This window comes from Hyperolius riggenbachi, chromosome 3 (assembly GCF_040937935.1).
Source record: "Hyperolius riggenbachi isolate aHypRig1 chromosome 3, aHypRig1.pri, whole genome shotgun sequence".
Lineage (NCBI taxonomy): Eukaryota > Metazoa > Chordata > Amphibia > Anura > Hyperoliidae > Hyperolius > Hyperolius riggenbachi.
This window is the reverse complement of record NC_090648.1, coordinates 144874864-144894796: the sequence shown is the minus strand read 5'-3', so window position 1 is coordinate 144894796 and position 19933 is coordinate 144874864. Positions and strand designations below refer to the sequence as shown.

The 19933-nt window shown below is 42.7% G+C and overlaps 1 protein-coding gene across 2 annotated transcripts in view; it reads left to right on the top strand.

Moving 5' to 3' along the window:
* ITGA11 (integrin subunit alpha 11) overlaps positions 1-13794 on the top strand; it is a 213612-nt gene extending 199818 nt beyond the window's left edge. For both annotated transcript variants that reach the window (XM_068275048.1, XM_068275050.1), the window contains 7 exons: positions 95-185; positions 2190-2300; positions 2389-2475; positions 5163-5273; positions 6401-6496; positions 9345-9458; positions 12370-13794. In XM_068275048.1, the coding sequence (XP_068131149.1) occupies positions 95-185; positions 2190-2300; positions 2389-2475; positions 5163-5273; positions 6401-6496; positions 9345-9458; positions 12370-12429 (670 nt within the window). In that variant the 3' untranslated portion in view covers positions 12430-13794. The remainder of the gene's footprint in view (positions 1-94; positions 186-2189; positions 2301-2388; positions 2476-5162; positions 5274-6400; positions 6497-9344; positions 9459-12369) is intronic.
* Positions 13795-19933: the final 6139 nt, after the last annotated feature.

Below are 19933 nucleotides of genomic sequence, written 5' to 3'. Positions count from 1 at the left end.
CACCCAGGAAGAGTCAATGCGAGCCTCTTGGAGAAAGCAGCTATCAGTGCAAGTATAGAAAACCTTCCAATATCACTGTATTCTTTTACCCCAGACACTCCAGCCTGGACCAGTATGAGATCACGTCCCAGGGCTCCGCCGACAGGTACAATGCTATTGGGCCTCCATTCAACGTCACCTTTAAGGTAAGCCAGTGGCTCCTACAGATAGACCTTGATTAAGTAATTCCATGACTTATGTTGCATGTTTTATTTGCACGTTAATAAATTACAAATGCTCCAATTTTTCTTCAGGCCACTTTCACACTTGCTTTGAAAACCTGCGTTACGTTACTCTGTTTTACCGCAAGATAATGTAACGACAATGCAAGTCAATGGGGCCTAGCACACTTAGCGCATCGCATTGCGCCTGAAGCTCCTGAGTCCCTGCTGAGCCGTCGCACACTCAACAGCACATTACCAGCTGACTTCCGTGGTGACACAGTGGAAGCGGAAGGCATTGAAGTCTATGGGCAACGCATACATTTTGAAAATGTTGTTGGTGCGGTGTGTAAGCGTGGAATAATGGGAATGCGAAGAGGAAACCCGGAAATCCCAATTACATACGTCCTCTCCAGCAGAGAGTATGTCACTGGGCGAGGGGCATCCAGGGGGCCGCGATATGCATATGATTCTGTCGGTATACTCTCCCACAGGGTCATATGTTTTTGACGATTGTGGTTTTGACGACTGTGGTGCAATGCAGCGGGGGAAGGGTATTGTACTGCAAATGCACACCACAAGTGTAAAACCAGCCTGAAATAACAATCAACAACAATCCGAACATTTGTATAGCGCTTTTCTCCTGTCAGACTTAAAGCGCTCATGAGCTGCAGCCACTAAGACGCACTCAAGAGGCCACCCTGCAGTGTTAGGGGGTCTTGCCTTGAATTCCTTACTGAATAGGGACTGACCTAGCCGAACCCTGGTCTCCCATGTCAAAGGCGGTGCCCTTAACCAGTACACTATCTAGCCATTGTCATAATAACATAATAAATCTATCATAATAACATAAATGCTATCATAATAACATCATAAATGAGAGTTATACGATGGCAATATTAGATTGCAACATTTACAGATTTAGCATTGTATTACTACAGCTTTATGGCCATGTTGTGGTCTAAATGAACCAATCGATTTTGACTTCTAAAGGGTGATTCCAGTTTTTTTTCAAGGAAAATTCCAGTTTTGTGAAGAAAAAAAAGCTTTAGTCCTATATATGGCAAGGCAAAAATACAGAGTACATGAGTAACTATTATACCTTCCCTCTCTCCTACCCATAACCCCCAAACCCTCTTATACCAGAAATGACATTACGTTGTGGGTCCTTCTGGCTGTAGTCCTGATGTCTTCTGAGTTAGATTGGAGCAACCCAAATTCCTGTAGTCCCATCTGAGAGGAGATCCAGTACAGTCACATCTCACCCCTCCTTTCACCACCTATTGGACCAGTTGTGGCTGTTACAGACCTCAACCCATTCACAAAACCACAACGCCCCTTGCTATTCCAGTGAGTGTCAGGGATAGGCATTGGTGATGAATGCAGGATTTGGGTTTCTAGGATGCAATGTGGAGGGTTATGAGACAACATCGGGTCTGCAACTCATCCCATTTTTCCCTACCGGATGGAGGTGTTGCTCAGGAATGGGAACCAAGTATGGATAGCCAGAAGTGAAACCTAGTGCAAGAAGGAACTGTGTGATCCTGATGTTCAGCACTTCTGTAGGTGAGTATAGGGCAGATTTAGAAAGGACTACCTTATATGGCGGCACCTACAGTGCTGTAAGTTATATATTTAGCTATGAGGGAAAGCTAAGGTGTGTTATATTTGGGTCACTCAGCCATCTACTCAGAAGCGCCACCTGCTGGTTTAAAATGATATTTTTACAAAATGCATGTGTAATATTTCATATCTATCTGACTAAAAATAATTAAAATATATTTTAGAATTGTATTTAATACACAGAAATAAACATTTGTATTTCTTAACATTTTAGAAATGATGGTCCCTTAAAGTTCTTCATAAACTTATTCAGTTCAAAAAATCCATCCTCACTATTTGACGCTTAAAAAAAAATAACAACTTATCAGTGCTGTATTGCAAAATGACTATTATGACTGAAGTAAACCAATGTATATTTTTTTGCAGATACAAAACCTGGGTTTTTTCCCTGAGGATGTCACAATTAAAATCACCATCCCTGTGGCTACCCGCGGAGGCAACCGCCTGCTCCTCTTACAGCAGCTGACTAGTGACCAGGTGCCCAGTTCTGCAGAGTGTTGTCAATGTAGTATATGCACAGTCCTGTTACTCATGCCTGTAACATTGTTTACTCTCTGAATTACAGGGAAATGAAAGCTGCAATGTCTGGGGCAACAGCACGGATTACAGGAGAAAGCCGTCAGAAGAAGACATCACTCACATACCACAGCTGGTAAGCCACTGAAACATGTGAAGGGCAGAGTGTAAAATAACCAGCTGCCATTTTGTGAAGGCCTGTCCAGCCTATGTACAAATAAACACAGCAGAGATTGCATAGAAAGCTTAAATTACTGCAACGCCTTGTTTACATGTATGCACTAGTACAATTATTGGTGTACCCAGTTGTGCAGCCTTCAAGCTCTCTATACATACATTAACAATTGATACAGAGCACTGAAACCTCCCAGGGACAGCTGCAGTGTCAGAGAGGGGTAAGCAGAGGAGGGAAACAGTTTTTACTCATTACCTCTATTCACAGCACATTTAGAGGTGATCGTTATCAGCACAGCACCATAGAAGAGCTAATACAGCGGTTAAGGGATGGCCCCAGTGTTGTTGCAGCTTATGCATTCCCTGTTGCTATGCCAGTGTGTGTAGCTACAGAATCATGGCCTTAGTGCACACCACCCTTCACCTACCACTCTATTTTAAAAGGAACCCAAGGTGTGAGACCTTCGGAAGCTGCCATATTTATTTCCTTTTAAACAATACCAGTTGCCTGGCAATCCTGCTGATCTTTGTGGTCGGTAGGTCTAAATTACACTTACAATTTTTTAAGATGGGGCCGAGCATTGCACCGCAAATGCCCAACGGTATAACCAGCCTTAAAGAGTATCCAAGGCAGTGCGGGGGGGGGGGGGGGGCGAGGGGGGAGCAGATATTCTCTGCTGCAAGACATGCCTCTGTTACCCCCCCCCCCCCACGCTGCTCTCTGCCCCACCCACCACACTGTCACCCTCCGAAATTAGCGACAATGATTGTGGCTATTTCGGAGGGTAATGGGAGGGGAGGGATTCCCTGCTCAAAGTGCATACCTGCAGGCCTTCCAAAGCTGCCATTGGGCAGCTATGTTTCTTCAGAGCTACGCCCCCTGCTGCTCCCCCTGCTTCCCTGCACGCTGCTTTTCCAGTTCTTCCCAGGGGTCAAGAAAGTGAAAGAAGACAACTGCAGGCCACCGGTGCAGCGGAAAGTGGCGGCTACCTGATCTTCCCAGCCCCCCAGATCAGTTAGCATTGATTTTTTTTTTATTTCCAGACCCACCTTGGGTCCTCTTTAAGTAATTACATGATACAGAGTCCCAAAACCTGCTTTCCAAGGACAGGCACAGCGTGAGAGAGGTGTAAGCAGTATACTATACTATTCAAAGCACTATACTTCAATGATGGGTTAATAATTAGCAGGAGGAGGCTCTAGGTGGGCCCTCGGTCCAAGATCCAGGTGTGGTTGCAAACTCTGCATCTCATGATGCAACACCACTATTACCTCTGCTCTGTAAAGCAGAAGGAAATTACTGGCCAGTTCTTCAAATGCATATTTAAAATCCAAAACCATAGTGAATCACTTTTGCCACAATAAAAAAAGTCATGCAAATAATTCCTTTAAGGGAAAGTGACATGTGACATGATGAGATAGGCATGTGTAGGTACAGTGTCAAGCACACATATAAATATGCTGTGATGCTTTTCTTCTTTCTCTGCCTGAAAGAGTTAATAGTTAGCTATGCAACTGGCAGTTCTCCAGTCTGGACCCAGCCCCCAGGCAGTGTTCTTGCCTCTTTGAGGCAGGGAAAACACTTGTCTTTCAGTTTTCTGCATACTTTTTCTGCACACAAAGTGTGTTTCTATGCAGGAAAACGCGTGCATTTTTTCACAGCAGCTGATGTAATTTATAGAGAAAATGTACAGAATGTGCAGAGTCATCATGCAGAATGTCAGTTTTTTTTCTGCGTGTGAAAAACATATCACATGTGCACTAGCCCATTGATTAACATGAGTTCTCAGTTTTTCTGTGCAGAAAACGCACACGAAAACAGTCAAATGTGTTCCCTGCCTCACTGATAAGGAATTACAGCCATAAAATAAATATTCTCTCGGAAGACCAGTTCTCTGCCTGGAGAGGATAGATAAAAAACGTCAATAGTTCATATATTTGAGCACTCTGAGACACAGAGACAGACTGTTACATCCAACTGAGGCACAACAATAAAGCTGCTTTTTTAAGGGCTCTTTCACACTAAGATGTTGCGTTTCATGCGTCGTTAAGGTCGCATAACGTGCCCCTAATGCAACGCATGTTAGTATTAAAGTTGGACGTTATATAGAGCCGCATTATGCGTCTCTTGATACGTCCGTGATGCGTACTTTTTGACGCATACTATCGAACAAAAACGGAGCATGCGGCAAATTAAAAAAAAACAACAGTACTGAGCATGTGCAAATATCCGAGCGCAGCCACATACGAGTATAACGCACAGCATGCTGCACTTTCATTGAACGTGCAGCGTTATACTCCAACGCAGCGTGGGCACTGTGAACAGCCCATTGATTTTTCATTGCTGTGAGTTGGGCTGCGTTACAGGCTGCTCTGACGTGCGCCTGTAACGTCCCACTGTGAAAGCAGCCTAAATTTTTAAACATAACATAAAACTGTGGGATATCTAAAAATCATTATTAGAAGTAGAAGGATAGATACAATTGTTTTTCTAATCACTTTGTTTTTCACTTATGTTTAACTTTAAGTTATGAAAAGTCACCAGATACTTGTACTATATTTACTAAGTGATATATAGGGATATTTAGCAGGTAATTTCCCTCCCATTCATTAGCTAAGTTTAAATGATATATTATTGCACTGTTTCAGAATCACAGTAACACTGATGTTGTGTCCATTGACTGCACGATAAGTCTACTGTCCAATCAGGAAGCAGCACTCACCCTGCATGGGAAGCTGTGGAGAAGAACATTCAGAGCGGTAAGATATAGCAGCGGTTTGTGGAGTTAGAGGTTATTCACAGCACTGCCAGTAAGATTTGGAGTGGAAAACATATAGGGAGGGTTAGGAAAATTTACAGTTTTAATGAGGTATCAATTTGGCCAGTCAAGGTGGTTCAGCTCTTGTCAGTGAGTTCTGTAAATCCACATGCTACTGCTTTCAGGTCTTCTGCTGGGAGTATGCAGGTGCTGGGAAAAGGGTTAGAACCAGTGGAGTAACTACAAGTTGGGTGGCCCCAACAAACATTTCGAGCCCCTCCCCACTGTTGTCCCCCAACACTGTGGTAATTCCCAATCATATATATTCTATATATAGCCAGATGCAGATACCCCTAACCTCCCCAATTCTCCCCACAGAAAGTATGGCTACTATTATTACCCTCTCCCCTTAACAAATGTTGCCACCTCTCCTTACCATAACCAGTGCATCCAGAAAACCATAACACCCCTCCCTTCCCCTGCCATAACAAGCAGGGTCAATATATTCATCTTCCAACACATCAGCAAGTATAACCAATATAATTCCCTTTCCCCACATTAACAAGTTGGCCAGTATAATCAGCTCACCCCACCGCAGTAGCAGGTGTGGCTAACCCCCTATGCATATGCACACGCCAATAAGTATGGCCAGCATAACGTCCCCTCACCTTGCACCCAACAAGTGCAGCCACCATAAGCCAAGCAAACTCCCAAGTCACCCTACCCATATGCAGAGTAGTGCAATGGAGCAGAAGAGTTTACCTGTTCACCCACCCACTATGCTGATACCTCCATACAACTAGTGAGTGTCCAGTGCAGCACGTGATTCAGGAACACTTAGGGGCTGTATAGCCCACCCTACCTTTGGCTGCTCCCCCAGTTGTTTCTTGGGACAGAGTGAAAATAAGTGTTGAGCCATGCCAAGACCACATTCCCTGCAAAATGAATTTGTAACATGCACATCCATGATCCATAGTGTAATATACTGTGGGTTTAATGCAGTGATTCTGTGAGATATGAGAATTATTTACAAGATAAGAAGGGCTGGTGTGGGTGGATGATGCTCACTGAAAGCTAACAGCTAACACTGTATTCTGACATTAAGTATCAATTCCTTTCTCATTGCAGATAAAATTCCGCTCTGTGAGTCTGGTGACCACGGCTGTATTACAGCGAAAATTCCAGAGTCCATTTATATTTCGGGAGGAGGAGCCCATACGACAGGTCAACCTAATATGCATTCAGTATATTACTTAATTCTGTGTTATATTCTTTGTAAATACCAGTATGTGCTTCTTCATAATATGTGGTATAGGTGTGTGGTGGCAGCCCTCTGGTTTCTCCAAGTGAACCTGAAGTAAGGAAACTCACTTGAGGTTAAAAGGAGGTCTATGGAAGCTGCCATATTTATTTCCTTTTAAACAATAGCAATGGCCTGGCAGACCTGCTGATCTTTCTGGTCAGTAGGGTCTAAATCACATACCTGAAACAAGCATGCAACTCATCTTGTCAGATTTGTCATAGACATCTGATCTGCATGCTTGTTCAGGTTCTATGGATTTAAATATTAGAGGCAGCAGCGCAATGGAGAAGAAGAGTTTACCTGCTCCAGTATCACCTAGGGTCCTCTCTCCTGTTCACCCATGCCCTATGCAGGACAGCCAGGCAATGTGCATAAATTTAAAAGGAAATAAACATGTCGGCTTCCATATCCTTATCACCTTGGGTGCCCTTTTAAAGAGAACCCGAGGTGGGTTCTAAGAATCCTGATAGCAGACAGAGGCTGGCTGTGCATATAATCACCAGCCTCTGTTGCTATATATCGTCCCTCCAGGGCCCCCCTGTGCTCTGCTCTGCCCCCCATAAATCACAGCCGCGCTATCGACGTGCAGCCGTCTGTTTACAATTGCCTAGCAATCTCTGCTGCTCCCTATCCTCCTCCATAGCTCCGGTCCCCGCCCGCTGATTGGAGGGAAGGGACGTGGGCGGGGACCGGAGCTATGGAGGAGGCGGGGAAGCGGCGGAGATTGATAGGCAATTGTAAACAGTCGGCTGGTGACACGCTGCGTGTCGATAGCGCAGCTGTGATTTATGAGGGGCAGAGAGCAGGGGGGCCCTGGAGGGACGATATATAGCAACAGAGGCTGGTGATTATATGCACAGGTGATTATATTCTTAGAACCCACCTTGGGTTCTCTTTAAAGGGCAACTGAAGCAATGGTATATGGAAGCTGCCATATTTATTTTCCTTTTAAGCAATACCAGTTGCTTGGCTATCCTGCTATTCCTCTACCTCTAATACTTTTAGCCATAAACCCTGAACATGCAGCAGATCAGGAGTTTCTGACATTATTGTCAGGTCTGAAAGATTAGCTTCATGCTTGTTTATGGCATTTAGTCTGGCACTCATGAACATCTGACTGTCTCCTCTGTAACACAACCCAGCCTGCAACCCTGTATTAATCTGAGACACAACTACGCGCTTTGAGTCCTATGGGAGAAAAGCGCTTTACAAATGTTATTGTATTGTATTATTGTATTATTCAGACATTACTGCATCCTAATAGACCAGCAAGATTTCCAGGCAACTGGTATTGTATAGAAGGAAATAAATATGGCAGCCTCCATATATTTCTCACTTCAGTTGTCCTTTAGATACATACCTTTGTAGAAGGAAGGCTCTGGATACTATAGAGCCTTCCTGAACCTGTTCAAGAGTTGTCCACCGTTTTTAGTTTTTCGACGTCCTAGATTGAATACATCTTCAGCACTCCTTAGGCAGTCTTCTGATGTACTCGCATCCCTGGGTACTTCCAAAGACAAGCGCATTCATAGTGCGCACACGCTAGCCCAGGATCGCGGATGTGCAGTATGGATGTGTCCGTCTTCTGAAGCACTCGGGGATAGGAGTACTTCCGGAAGCTGCCCGCAGAGTAACGAAGACACAACTAGTCGCAAAACTTCAATGCTGAATGGCACTGGAACGATAGGATGACCCAAGGACCGGGAAATCTGTATGGTAACCACAGCTTTCCCTCTGCTTAGTTATGTATCTAACCTGAAGTGACCTAACTTCAGGTTTGTTACAAGGTGCTCATTAACTGTACAATTTTTAGTGATCAATTGTATTTTCGATCGATTTTGCCTCAATGGAAAGTATAGGATAAACGCAAATGCTCACAAAATCACTTTGTGCAGCGATTGCATTCGCGGTTTTAAGAATAAATACATGTATTTATTATTTTCCGGGTCAAAGAGTTCATTTCCTGGCGTCAGGGAGTGAATTTAAAAAAAAACGCTCTGGAAAAGCGCTTAGAAAATCGCTTTTACCAAAAACGCAGCGCGCAGTGGAGTGCCGGGAGGGGAAAAAACGCTGCACAAAATCGCAAAGCGCTTGCGTTTGCGATTACAATTTTAGATGTGAACGAGGCCTTACTGCTGATGGAAGTAATGGTCTGGGGAGATCGGATGGGGGGATTTGGGGGGGGGGGGGGAGTGGCTATTAAATAACAGAAGCAACAACAAGAATGATTTATACTTTAGTCATTTATAAGTTGTCACTTCTAATATGTGTCTGTCTTATGCTAGGTACACACCATACAATTTTCTGGCCGATTTACCTGCCAGATTGATTATTTCCAACATGTCCGATTTGAATTTCGATACATTTTTCAATTTTCCGATTTTAACCGTTTTTTCGATCATTTTTTTCAATCGATTTTCGTTCAGTTCTATGAAAATCGATTTAAAAAAAACAATAAAAAAAAGATCGAAATAAAAAAAAATCAAAATTCAGATCGGACATGTTGGAAATAATCGATCTGGCAGGTAAATCTGCCAGAAAATTGTATGGCGTGTACCTTGCATTAGGTCAAACATATGCCTGAGATTAATTGTGCTTCAAAACAAAAGCATTTTGCTGCCCCCTACTGGCCAGAGATAAGTTGCTAACTGGCACTTCATAGTGTGTATATTATACTGTGTACTGTATTGTTGAATTGTTTACATACTATATAATGAAATACATTTCAGGTGGTAAAAAAAACAAAACTCTTTTTTGGCTTTCAATTAGATTATTTTTGAAATTTCCAAGCAAGAGGAGTGGGAAGTACCTATATGGATTATAATTAGCAGTACGATAGGTGGACTGCTGCTATTAGCTCTTCTAGTACTGGCTCTTTGGAAGGTAAGAGGTTAATTTGCCTTTGGGCTATATCACTAGTATTATTGTATTTATATAGTCAGGTTACCCAGGAGTACTATTTCCTTTATTACATTACATAGTAAGAAATAAAATGTAAACGTTCATTATCAATAGTGTGGACTGTTTATAATGAATACAGTCAAATTGCAGGTCTAATTTATAATAAATGATATCGCATTGCAACAGAAATGTATGCAACCATGCATTGTGTTACTGCATCCAATTGCAACGCAATCTATGCACTTCTGATGTCCTTCCATATCGCAGTCACAGACTCTGTGCGTCGCTGAAAATGTGCATAGCAAAGCACAAGAGGGGAAGAGGCCTAAATAACTCTTTCATTCAACAGTAAAATTATGCATGCTCAGGCTGGTTTCACAGTGGGACGTTACAGGCGCACATTAGAGCAGCCTGTAACGAACCCAACGCACAGCAATGAAAAAAATCAATGGGCTGTTCACAGTGCCCACGTTGCGTTACATTGTAACGCAGCACGTCTACATAACGTACTGCATGCAGTACTTTACACGCGGCTAAGGCACGTTAGACGGTTTGCACATGCTCAGTAGGTTTTTTTTTTCAATTTATGGGCGGAGAGGAGGCGGGGAGAGGCCGCTACGTAGCCAGGCACATGGCTACTTATTATTCACTGCACTTGCAGTGTTTACATCCTGAAGCAGCCGCGTATTAGCTGGCGGGACCACGTGATGCGGAGAGCCGCAGTGCCTCCGACAGAGCAGGCGCACCAAGAGCTGCTTGTAACGCGGCTCTTGGTAGCGTCCTGCTCCAACACCACCAGGCGTTGTGTTAGGGGCACGTTATGCGACCATAACATCCCCTAAAACGCAACGTCCCACTGTGAAACCAGCCTCAAGCAGGTTACTGATGTTTTATACATTTTATAATTGTGTATGTACAAATACAGGCTTTATAAGTTCAAACAATACAATTAATGGTCAGTATTTCAGGTTACAAAATAAGGCACATTAGGGTATTACAGGTGAACATTAAATCACTCAAATATACAACAGATTTAGTATAATTGGCACTTTTACATAGTAACAATTCAGAGAGGAAGAAAAACATTACAAGTGCTTGTTGGCAGAGGCACATAAAAAAAGAGCTTACTTAGATTGGCAGTTAAGGGGCACACTGAATTGGGCACGCTCTGGAATTATCGGCTTAGTTGGGAAGCTATTTAAATTATAGTTTCTTTCCCTCTATGTATCCCAGACTTTTTTAAATTCAGGTAGGGCGCCTTTGGGAGAGTTCAGCAATTCTTTATAGGGCCTCACTTTTTGAGGGGGATACATTTAAAAGCCATGTATATGCAATCTCCTGCTTAGCATAATGTAATGACTCTATTATAAATGTTTTGGATGAGTTTGAGAGTTCTTTGTTTAGAATAACGCCAAGTATGCATAGTTTGGGAGCACCCCATTTCAGCATGTAAAAATCTGACTGTCTGCGGCCAGAATGCCTGCACTGGCGGGCATGAGCTTAGAATGTGGTAGAATAAGGGAGAGTTGCCTCGACATTTCAGGCAGGAAGGGGCACATTAAGATAAGCAGGGTTGGTTTTAGCTACAATGGGGACCAAGAAAAATAACTTTGGGGGCCCCTTTCCAACCAAATCACCCCCAGGGCCCCTGAGATGCCCCCCCCCCCCCCACACACACACACAATATTATTAGGTGCCCAACATATGTCCCCTAAAAAGCATTTTTGGGGTCCCCCATTATCCGCCTCCTTCTTTTCCTATACTTAGTAAACACACAGCATCCCCACTGTCAAGGGTCACTATAGCTGGAGGGGAGGAGGGGCCCGCATAGACTCTGAAGCCCTGGGGTAATTGCCTCCTTTGCCTCCGCCCTGTAGATAGCAACACACGCATTAACCCGATAACATGTGTGGCACTAATGGATTAACAGGCAGTGCTCACCAGCATTAGTAACTGCCGCTACCTGTATATAAGCTGTGTATAAGCTTATGCTTCATACACACTTGAGATAAAAGTCTTTGGAAAATGCAAGATCACAGACCAATTTTACCCCCTTCCATGTAGTATGAGAGCCATACCTTCACAGTCTATTCTATGGAGCTGCACTCCCCATCAGATAAAATCTTTGCAAGATGCTGCACACAAAGATGCCCGTACACATTCAAAAGATCAGTATCTGCAAAAGATCTGTTCCTGCAAAAGATCCGTTCCTGCAAAATGCATTCATAGTCTATGAGATCTGCAGATCCTCATACACACCTGGTTTAACAGACAATCATCTGCAGATCATCTGCAGATCAGATCCACCAGGATGGATTTTCAGATCTGCAGAGGATTGCCAGATATGCAGATGAAGTCTGTTAAACAAGGTGTGTATGAGGATCTGCAGATCTCATAGACTATGAATGCATTTTGCAGGAATGGATCTTTTGCATAGACTGTGTAGAGTATGGCTCTCATACTACATGGAAGGGGGTAAAATTGGTCTGTGATCTTGCATTTTCCAAAGACTTTTATCTTAAGTGTGTATGAAGCATTACTCTTTTTATGTTAAATTAGCCAATAAATGGTACCATCCTGATTAAAAACTTACTGCTACAGCTGAGTAGACCAGGATGAGAAACTGAGATGAGAAACCGTACTGTGTGTAAGCTTTTTTTTAAGCTGCGCTCTCATTCAGTATACAGTTATTGGAAGGCAGACCGATGCATTGTTTTTGAGGGTGTTGGAAACTGGGCCAGTATTGTAGTCTGTTATGATAAAAGTAGCTAGAAGCCATAACTACCTATATAAGTACCTATATATAATCATTTTGACATTACGTACAAAGTTATTGAGTTTTCTAAAGCAAAATCCTGATCTTATAATGTTCTCGTCTCTTCCTGGTATACAGCTGGGATTCTTTAAACGCAGTCACCATGAAAGAGAGGAAGAGGACAAAGTCATGGAGTGAGGCAGGAATAGCCACTGCCTGTGCACACACCTATATATTCCAGCCTATAGGGGGCCAGAGGGAGAAGCTGGCTGTATAGCTGATAGAAGACTAATGGACAGATGCCTTCTTGCACAGGACTGAACTGGTAGCTCTGACTTTACCAACAGATGCTGCCTCAGGGATGAAGGGGCTCCCACTTCCACTTTGGCCTCTATTTATTTGTATTATTGATCTGACATTCACTGAACTTTCAGCCAAAGACTGAACTTGCAAGCTCTGACAGGTTCTGCTCAGGAATCAACCAACTCATCACTACCAAGAGGTGGAGACCACTGTCTGCTGCCCTGGACTGTCCCCTTCATGCTCTGAGCCTGGAATCAATATTTACCTGTTCTGTTTGCTGTTGATTTTTAATTGAAGATGCCACTGTACCATGGCCATGAACAGAAGATGACGGAATTGTTCCCGTGTAGCGGGATATCACTACATAAGATTGTGCCTGGCGTTACCATTTCAATGCTAACAAATACAGCCTTACTTCACAGTCACTCATTACTGATGCTCCCGTTGTATTCATAAACCCTCACCCATAAACTGGAACATTCCCAAATGTCAAAATCCGTATAGAGGCAGCCAAATTACATCTGCAAGATATCAAAACGCAATAACCTCTGATTGTTCTGTTAAGAATGGTCAGATCTTCAAGAGAACCTATTTTTCTATAATCCATTTTCCACTTCATGTCTGACAAAGTCTATACGCAAGTGTGCAGTAACAGCTTATAGGCACAAGGATACTGGAAACAGTAGGGAATAGACCAAAGAATTCTGAAGATTTCAAGTTACCACACAGTGTCCACTAGTATAATAATCTAGCCCCAAGATAGTCTTTAGTGATGACAAGCTCTGTCCTAACCAGAACTTAGTTGTCTCACCTTATGCACGAGAAACAAGGACCCATATCCTAATAACTTTTTTTTCTTGAGTTTTCTCCAAGGAAATATTTTAAAATCTTACCAATAAAATACCATTTTTAAAGCTCCCACCAAGCAAGAAAATACTCAAAATAAATTTGATATCACTTTGTTTGCCTACTTTTTTAGTACTTTTTCAATTGCTAGGTACTGGAAGGCTATTTTTAGACTAGATGAAAATAAACATTTTTCTCCTGGGAGAAAACTCACAAGGAAAACAAAAACCAATCGGATAAGAGCCAATGGGGTTGATGCACAAAAGGCTGGTAACATTGCATACTGCGTGGCAATGTTACCGGCCCGTACTGACAATAGTAACGCTCGTTGGGCGACAAACTTTACCGTAGCAACGCGCATACACAGTGTACGTGCGGAATGGAAGTGGCAAAGCCTCTTAACCTAAGTTTTCTGCTAGGTGATTCAATTTATTTATTAATGACCTAGTAGATGCAGTAGTGAGCAATGTTGCTATTTTTGCAGATGATACAAAATTGTGCAGAATCATCAACTCTCAGGAAGATAGTGTCATATTGCAACAGGCTCTGGATAGGATGGCTATATGGGGACATACATGGCAGATGAAATTCAATGTTGACAAATGTAAAGTCATGCATTTTGGACGTACTAATGGTCTGGCACCATACAAAATAAATGGGATACAGTTGGGGACATCAAACTTGGAGAAGGACTTAGGAGTACTCATTGACAACAAGTTAAATAATCGTACTCAATGCCAAGCCGCTGTAGCTAAAGCTAACAAAATTTTGGGATGCATTAAAAGGGAAATAAAAACTCGAGATGCTAGCATAATATTGCCCCTGTTTAACTCTCTAGTAAGGCCACATCTGGAATATGGAATTCAGTTCTCGGCACCACATTACAAAAAAGATATTGCAGTTTTAGAGCAGGTGCAGAGACGAGCAACAAAATTGATACGTGGGATGGAAGGTCTCACTTACTAAGAAAGGTTAGATAAACTGGGTTTATTTAGTCTAGAGAAAAGACGCCTTAGAGGGGATCTAATTAACATGTATAAATACATCAGAGGGCAATATAATAGCTTGGCGGATGAGCTTTTTGTCCCTAGGCCTTCTCTAAGGACTAGAGGACATGATCTGCGCATGGAGGAAAAACGTTTTAGCCATTTATTTAGGAAAGGGTTCTTTACAGTAAGAGTGATTAAGATGTGGAATGCATTGCCACAGGAAGTCGTTATGGCAAACTCTATACCTGCATTTAAAGGGGGCTTAGATGCTTTCCTTGCGTTGAAAGACATCCATGGCTACAATTACTAGGTAATGCCTAATGATGTTGATCCAGGGATTTTATCTGATTGCCATCTGGAGTCGGGAAGGAATTTTTCCCTTTAGGGGCTAATTGGACCATGCCTTGTAAGGGTTTTTTCGCCTTCCTCTGGATCAACAGGGATATGTGAGGGAGCAGGCTGGTGTTGTACTTTATACTGGTTGAACTCGATGGACGTATGTCTTTTTTCAACCAAAATAACTATGTAACTATGTAACTATGTGATATTTTTACATCTTCTCAATAAAATGCTTTTTAACTACCTTAAGACCGCTCCACGCCCATGGGCGTGGCCGCGGCGGTAGCCCCAGGACCGCCTAGCGCTGATTGGCGTCAAGTCCTGGGGCTGCAGTTTGCAGGAGATCACGCACAGGATGCGCGCGCATCTCCTGCTCAGGGGCAGAGCTCCGCCCCCTCTTCAGTCTCCAAGCGGCGATCGCCGCTCGGAAGACTGTTAGATGGCGTAATCGCCGTCTATTTACATGTATAGCGCTGCGATCGGCAGCAGCGCTGTACTGAGGACAGCCGTGTGACACGGCTGTCTCCCTGGGGGACAAGAGAGCGATCGGCTCTCATAGGCAGAAGCCTATGACAGCCGATCGCCAGGATTGGCCGGCTGGGGGGTGGGAAGGTTTAAAAATAATAATAAAGAAATAGTAAAAAATAATAAAAAAAAACAACATAAATATTGATTAAAAAATAAACACTGGGGGGCGATCAGACCCCAACAACAGAGAGCTCTGTTGGTAGGGGGGAAAGGGGGGGGGGGGGATCACTCCTCTGCTGTGTTGTGCGGCCCTGCAGCTTGGCCTTAAAGCTGCAGTGGCCAATTACAGAAAAAAACAGCCTGGCCTTTAGGGGGGTCTAGCACTGTGGTCCTCAAGTGGTTAAGCCACAAGCAAGCAACATAATCGTAACAGCACTTTATCACCTGCTTTTTGATACTTTTTCAATTGCAGAGTGCTGAAAAGTTATTTTAAAGATGAACAATTATCACTTAGGAGAAAAAAGTTAACTGAATAAGGACCAATTTCTGATTATAAATGTTTAATGTAAATATAGTTTAGAGCTATAGTTTAGAGCTAAGAGAAGAAAGCAAAATATTACTACATTTTCCATCAACACCACCTGTAATCTGTGTAAGCTAAAAGCACTGGAGAAGCCCAACACATAGGGCCCCATTTACAAAAATCAAAGAAATGATCTCCACTTTTTCCCCATACCTATTTCAGTACCTTTTTTCCACCACATTTAAAGAGTCTGAAGCCAAAATAAATTCCTCTTTTTATCTTGTATTACTATTAAGCATTAAGACCACAGCTGTTTCGCACATCTCCGCGGCAGAACAATGTATTTATCCCACGAAATCCCGGGCCAAAGTTCTACGACTTTCCAGGTCGTAGATTTTGCTGCCTGGGGAGGCAGAGTTTTGCGCTGTAGCTCTGCCTCCAGTGCAGTCAATCTCCGCCTCTCCCCACCTCTCTCAGTGAAAGAAGACTGAGAGGGGCAGGGAGAGGCAGAGATTGGCGGAGATTGACTGGATTAGAGGCAGAGATACTGCGTACAGCTCTGCCTCTACCAGGAAGAGGAATCTGCAATCCGCAGAATTTTGCCCTGGAGATTTTCGGGGGCATAAATACATTGTTTTGCTGCGGGGATGCAGCTAAACAGCTGTGGTTTTAATGCTTAAGAGTATTACAAGATAAAAAGATTTTTTTTAATAAACTGGACTGAAGAAGTGCAGAAAATAATAAAATAAACACCATAAAGTGGCACAAAGAACTCCATGGAAATGAAGATAAGTAAAAAAAAAAAAGTGATGAACTACTAGTGTAAAAAAATAGCACTATTGGTTTCAACTGAAGAGACCAGAAGTAGAGATAAAAGTGGAGATAAAGGCTGCAGTGGTAAACAAGTGTTTGATATTGAGGAAGACCTATGTAAAGAGAGAAAACTTCTTAAGGCAGTGATCAAGATTTTTCCAGGTCTCTTCACATTTTTATAGATATGGACATATTCTCTTAATTGGTAAACAATTACTAAAAAAACGTAACTACCGCATATGGAAAATATGATAATTTATACCTTTTCAGCAGTTTTATATATGGGAAAGAAAAAAATGGAGAATTGAGACAGTTATGAAATTACATTATATTTAAATCAGCGTTTATCTAACCCAGTGTTTTATAACTGTGTGGGCACATAAAGGGTCAAACTTTTGTGGGATTACCTTTTCAACAACTAAATACAATATAAATTGTAAGGTGGATGTTATCCATATTATCACATTTTTTTATATGACATACAGTATCTCCTTTTCCTCCACTTACAAGATGATACCCCCTGCTGCTCTTAGCTTGTTATATTTTCTTCTGAAACCCCCACTGCCGTACCCCCAACACCTCTCAGTTATCACACTCTTTATGGCTTACATGCAGTATGCTTGCTCTAGACAAATCAGCCTCAGGTACATAAGACTGAGCAACACAGAGGGTTGAATGCTATTTACTGCCATGAAAGCACCAATTGCTGCTATTTACACAGTGACTGACCAGTGCTAGGCTGAGAAACTTTCATGAGAAAAATGACTGCTGTCTGTCCTGCCGCCTCTTCACTGGCTACACAGTCACTACAATGGCCATTGAGACAAAAAGATACCGTCAGCCAATCAATGAGCACTATGTTCCATGCTCAGTGACTTGACGGCAGGAAAAGTATTGAACAGCATCATTAAAGTGGACCTAAATTCAGAACTCCTTTCTGCTCTAAAAGATACACAGGAGCATAATAACCTTTAAACAAAAAAATGTATTTGTTACAGCTGATAGAAATCCTAAAATAAATTTGCAGTTTCTACTTCCTAAATCATGGAAGCAGACATATTGTTTACAGCCTGTGCTTTCAGATGGTCTTATCTGCTTATCTGCCATAGGCAGTCATGTGATACAGGGGAGGATCAAATTACAACTAGTGATTAGACACAAATGAGGGGGAATTAAACAGGCTAAACTCTCCAAATACATTCAGGGAGCATTTCTCTCTGTTTTCCTTCTGTCCTGTGCAAGAGTTCAGGTCCACTTTAATTAGGTGATATCTGATAGTGTTCCTCAGAGTATCTGGCTCACCAGCACTAGTGACCTGTCAGACCATAACAATAGACCTGGAGTGACATCAGTGCTCGAATCTGTTCTCTAATCCTACTAACAGTATGTGCTCCAGGGAAATGCACGTAGGGTAATAAGTGTCTCAACAGTAGGCATTTAGCTACCCATCTGGTGATCCACAAACACAAATCATTAATGGACCATAAGGGCACAGCTGAGAAGCACAACAGCTTTATTGTAACGTGATACCACTGCAGAAAGCATTTTAATACTTGTTGCTTTGTAAAATTTCTCTCATTGTCATGGTCCAGCATACCTATGTCATTTTTCATAATATGCAGATGTAGAATACAATTTATTTGATGACAATGATAATGACAGGCTAGCGCTCAGTGGAAATACAAAATCAATTACTGTCTAACTCACCCTTCGCTTGATGGTCCCACACCAACCATAGTAGGGGGAAGTCACAAGAATCTACAATATCTACTTCAATTGAAAAATGTGTGACCACCCTGGGGATACCAAATTATCAAATTGCTTTATTATACTCACATATATAAAGAACACCTCCGTCTTAAAAACATTTAAAATGCATGTGGAGCGCTCCGTTCAAGCACACCCCAGCATACCACATGCACCCCTCATCCACACTGGTACCGGTACCAACCACGATAACATCAGAGTGGGGAGACAGAGGTAGCCAGGTCTGCTGCATGAACTTGATCCTCAGCTCGTCAAGGGTTCCCGTTTTTTGTACAGCCACATCAATTGGCTGGAAGACAGCACTCGGTATCTCACCAGTCTCGCCGCGCAGCCACCAGCCAAAGTTCTCGGATGTCCGTTTCAGGGGCTGTCTTCGCTCACCAGCCTCTCAACCCAGCCGCGCAACTGCAGTGGGGAGTAGCGGTGTGCTAATCCACTTGGGCTCTCCCTTCCGGCTGAAAGTTCATGATCCACGGAGACGCTCAGAACACATTGCAGGTAGTAACCCCGCCCACTGATGCGTTGCGCCCGCCCACCGCGGACTTCATCAGTGGAAACCAGATCCTGCAACCCTGGTCTTAACGTACCAGGCTGATTTTCTACTTGAAGTCTGGGGAAGCGGGGTTTTGTCTTTTCCTGCATATTTTTTCAGACACTACACGTGTTTGTTTCTATAGGAACTTACTGCATAGATCTATAGAAACACAAATAGCCTAAAGTTGGCTGTACACTTATTGGTTTTCCTATTTTGTTTCCCAGCAGATTTGATCACTTTGATCAAATCTGCCAAAAATCTGTGCCCCTATAGGTCTAATCCATCAAAATTTGGAATGATTTTGACCGAAAATCAATCAAAACCATGGATTGGACAGGATGGAAGATCTTAGCCGATTAGGTGAGGTTCAGGAGTGACAATTGATTGACGGCCCAAAGCAGTGCAAGACTGTGTTTTTATTGATTTTCAATAGATTTCCTGCTGAAATCTATTGAATATTGGTGTGTTACGTGTGCAAGGAATTGATCCCTCTCTGATCAGATTCCAATCAGAGAGGGATCGATTGTGTTACCACATCGGTGGCAATCTATGATTGTATGGCTACCTTTAGACAACATGGTTTCAAATGGGTCAGGCTACTTCATGCCTGTGGTGGGCTCTCTTTCAGACAACTATGGCCAAGAGCTGATGTAGAAAATGCAGAGGGCCATATGCAATTCACTTTTTCACCTGACTTTTCTGCTAGGTGATATTTTTAAAGCTGTCAATAAAATGCATTTTAAGCCACCAGAAAGCAAGAAAATAATCAAAATAATTTTGATAGTAATTTTTCAACTACTTTTGGTACTTTTTTAGTTCAAACGTGCTGAAAAGTTATTTTAAATCGAAGTTGAAAAATTATCTCCTGGGAGAAAAGTCAGGTGAAAAAGTGAATTGCATATGGCCCAATATGTCTAGAAAGAAAACCTTCTCCAACTGTAGGTAGTGGGTTGGGTCAATCTGATACTCCCTCTCTGCGATTGGGCGTCTCAGGACCTGTGGGTTTGAGGGAGAACACGAGCCTGATGTTGCAGTATCGTTAATATGGTTGGGTGCTTGTATTTGTGAGATCATATACTCACAATGTTGGGTTGCTATCCTGCAACCACCAAATGCGCA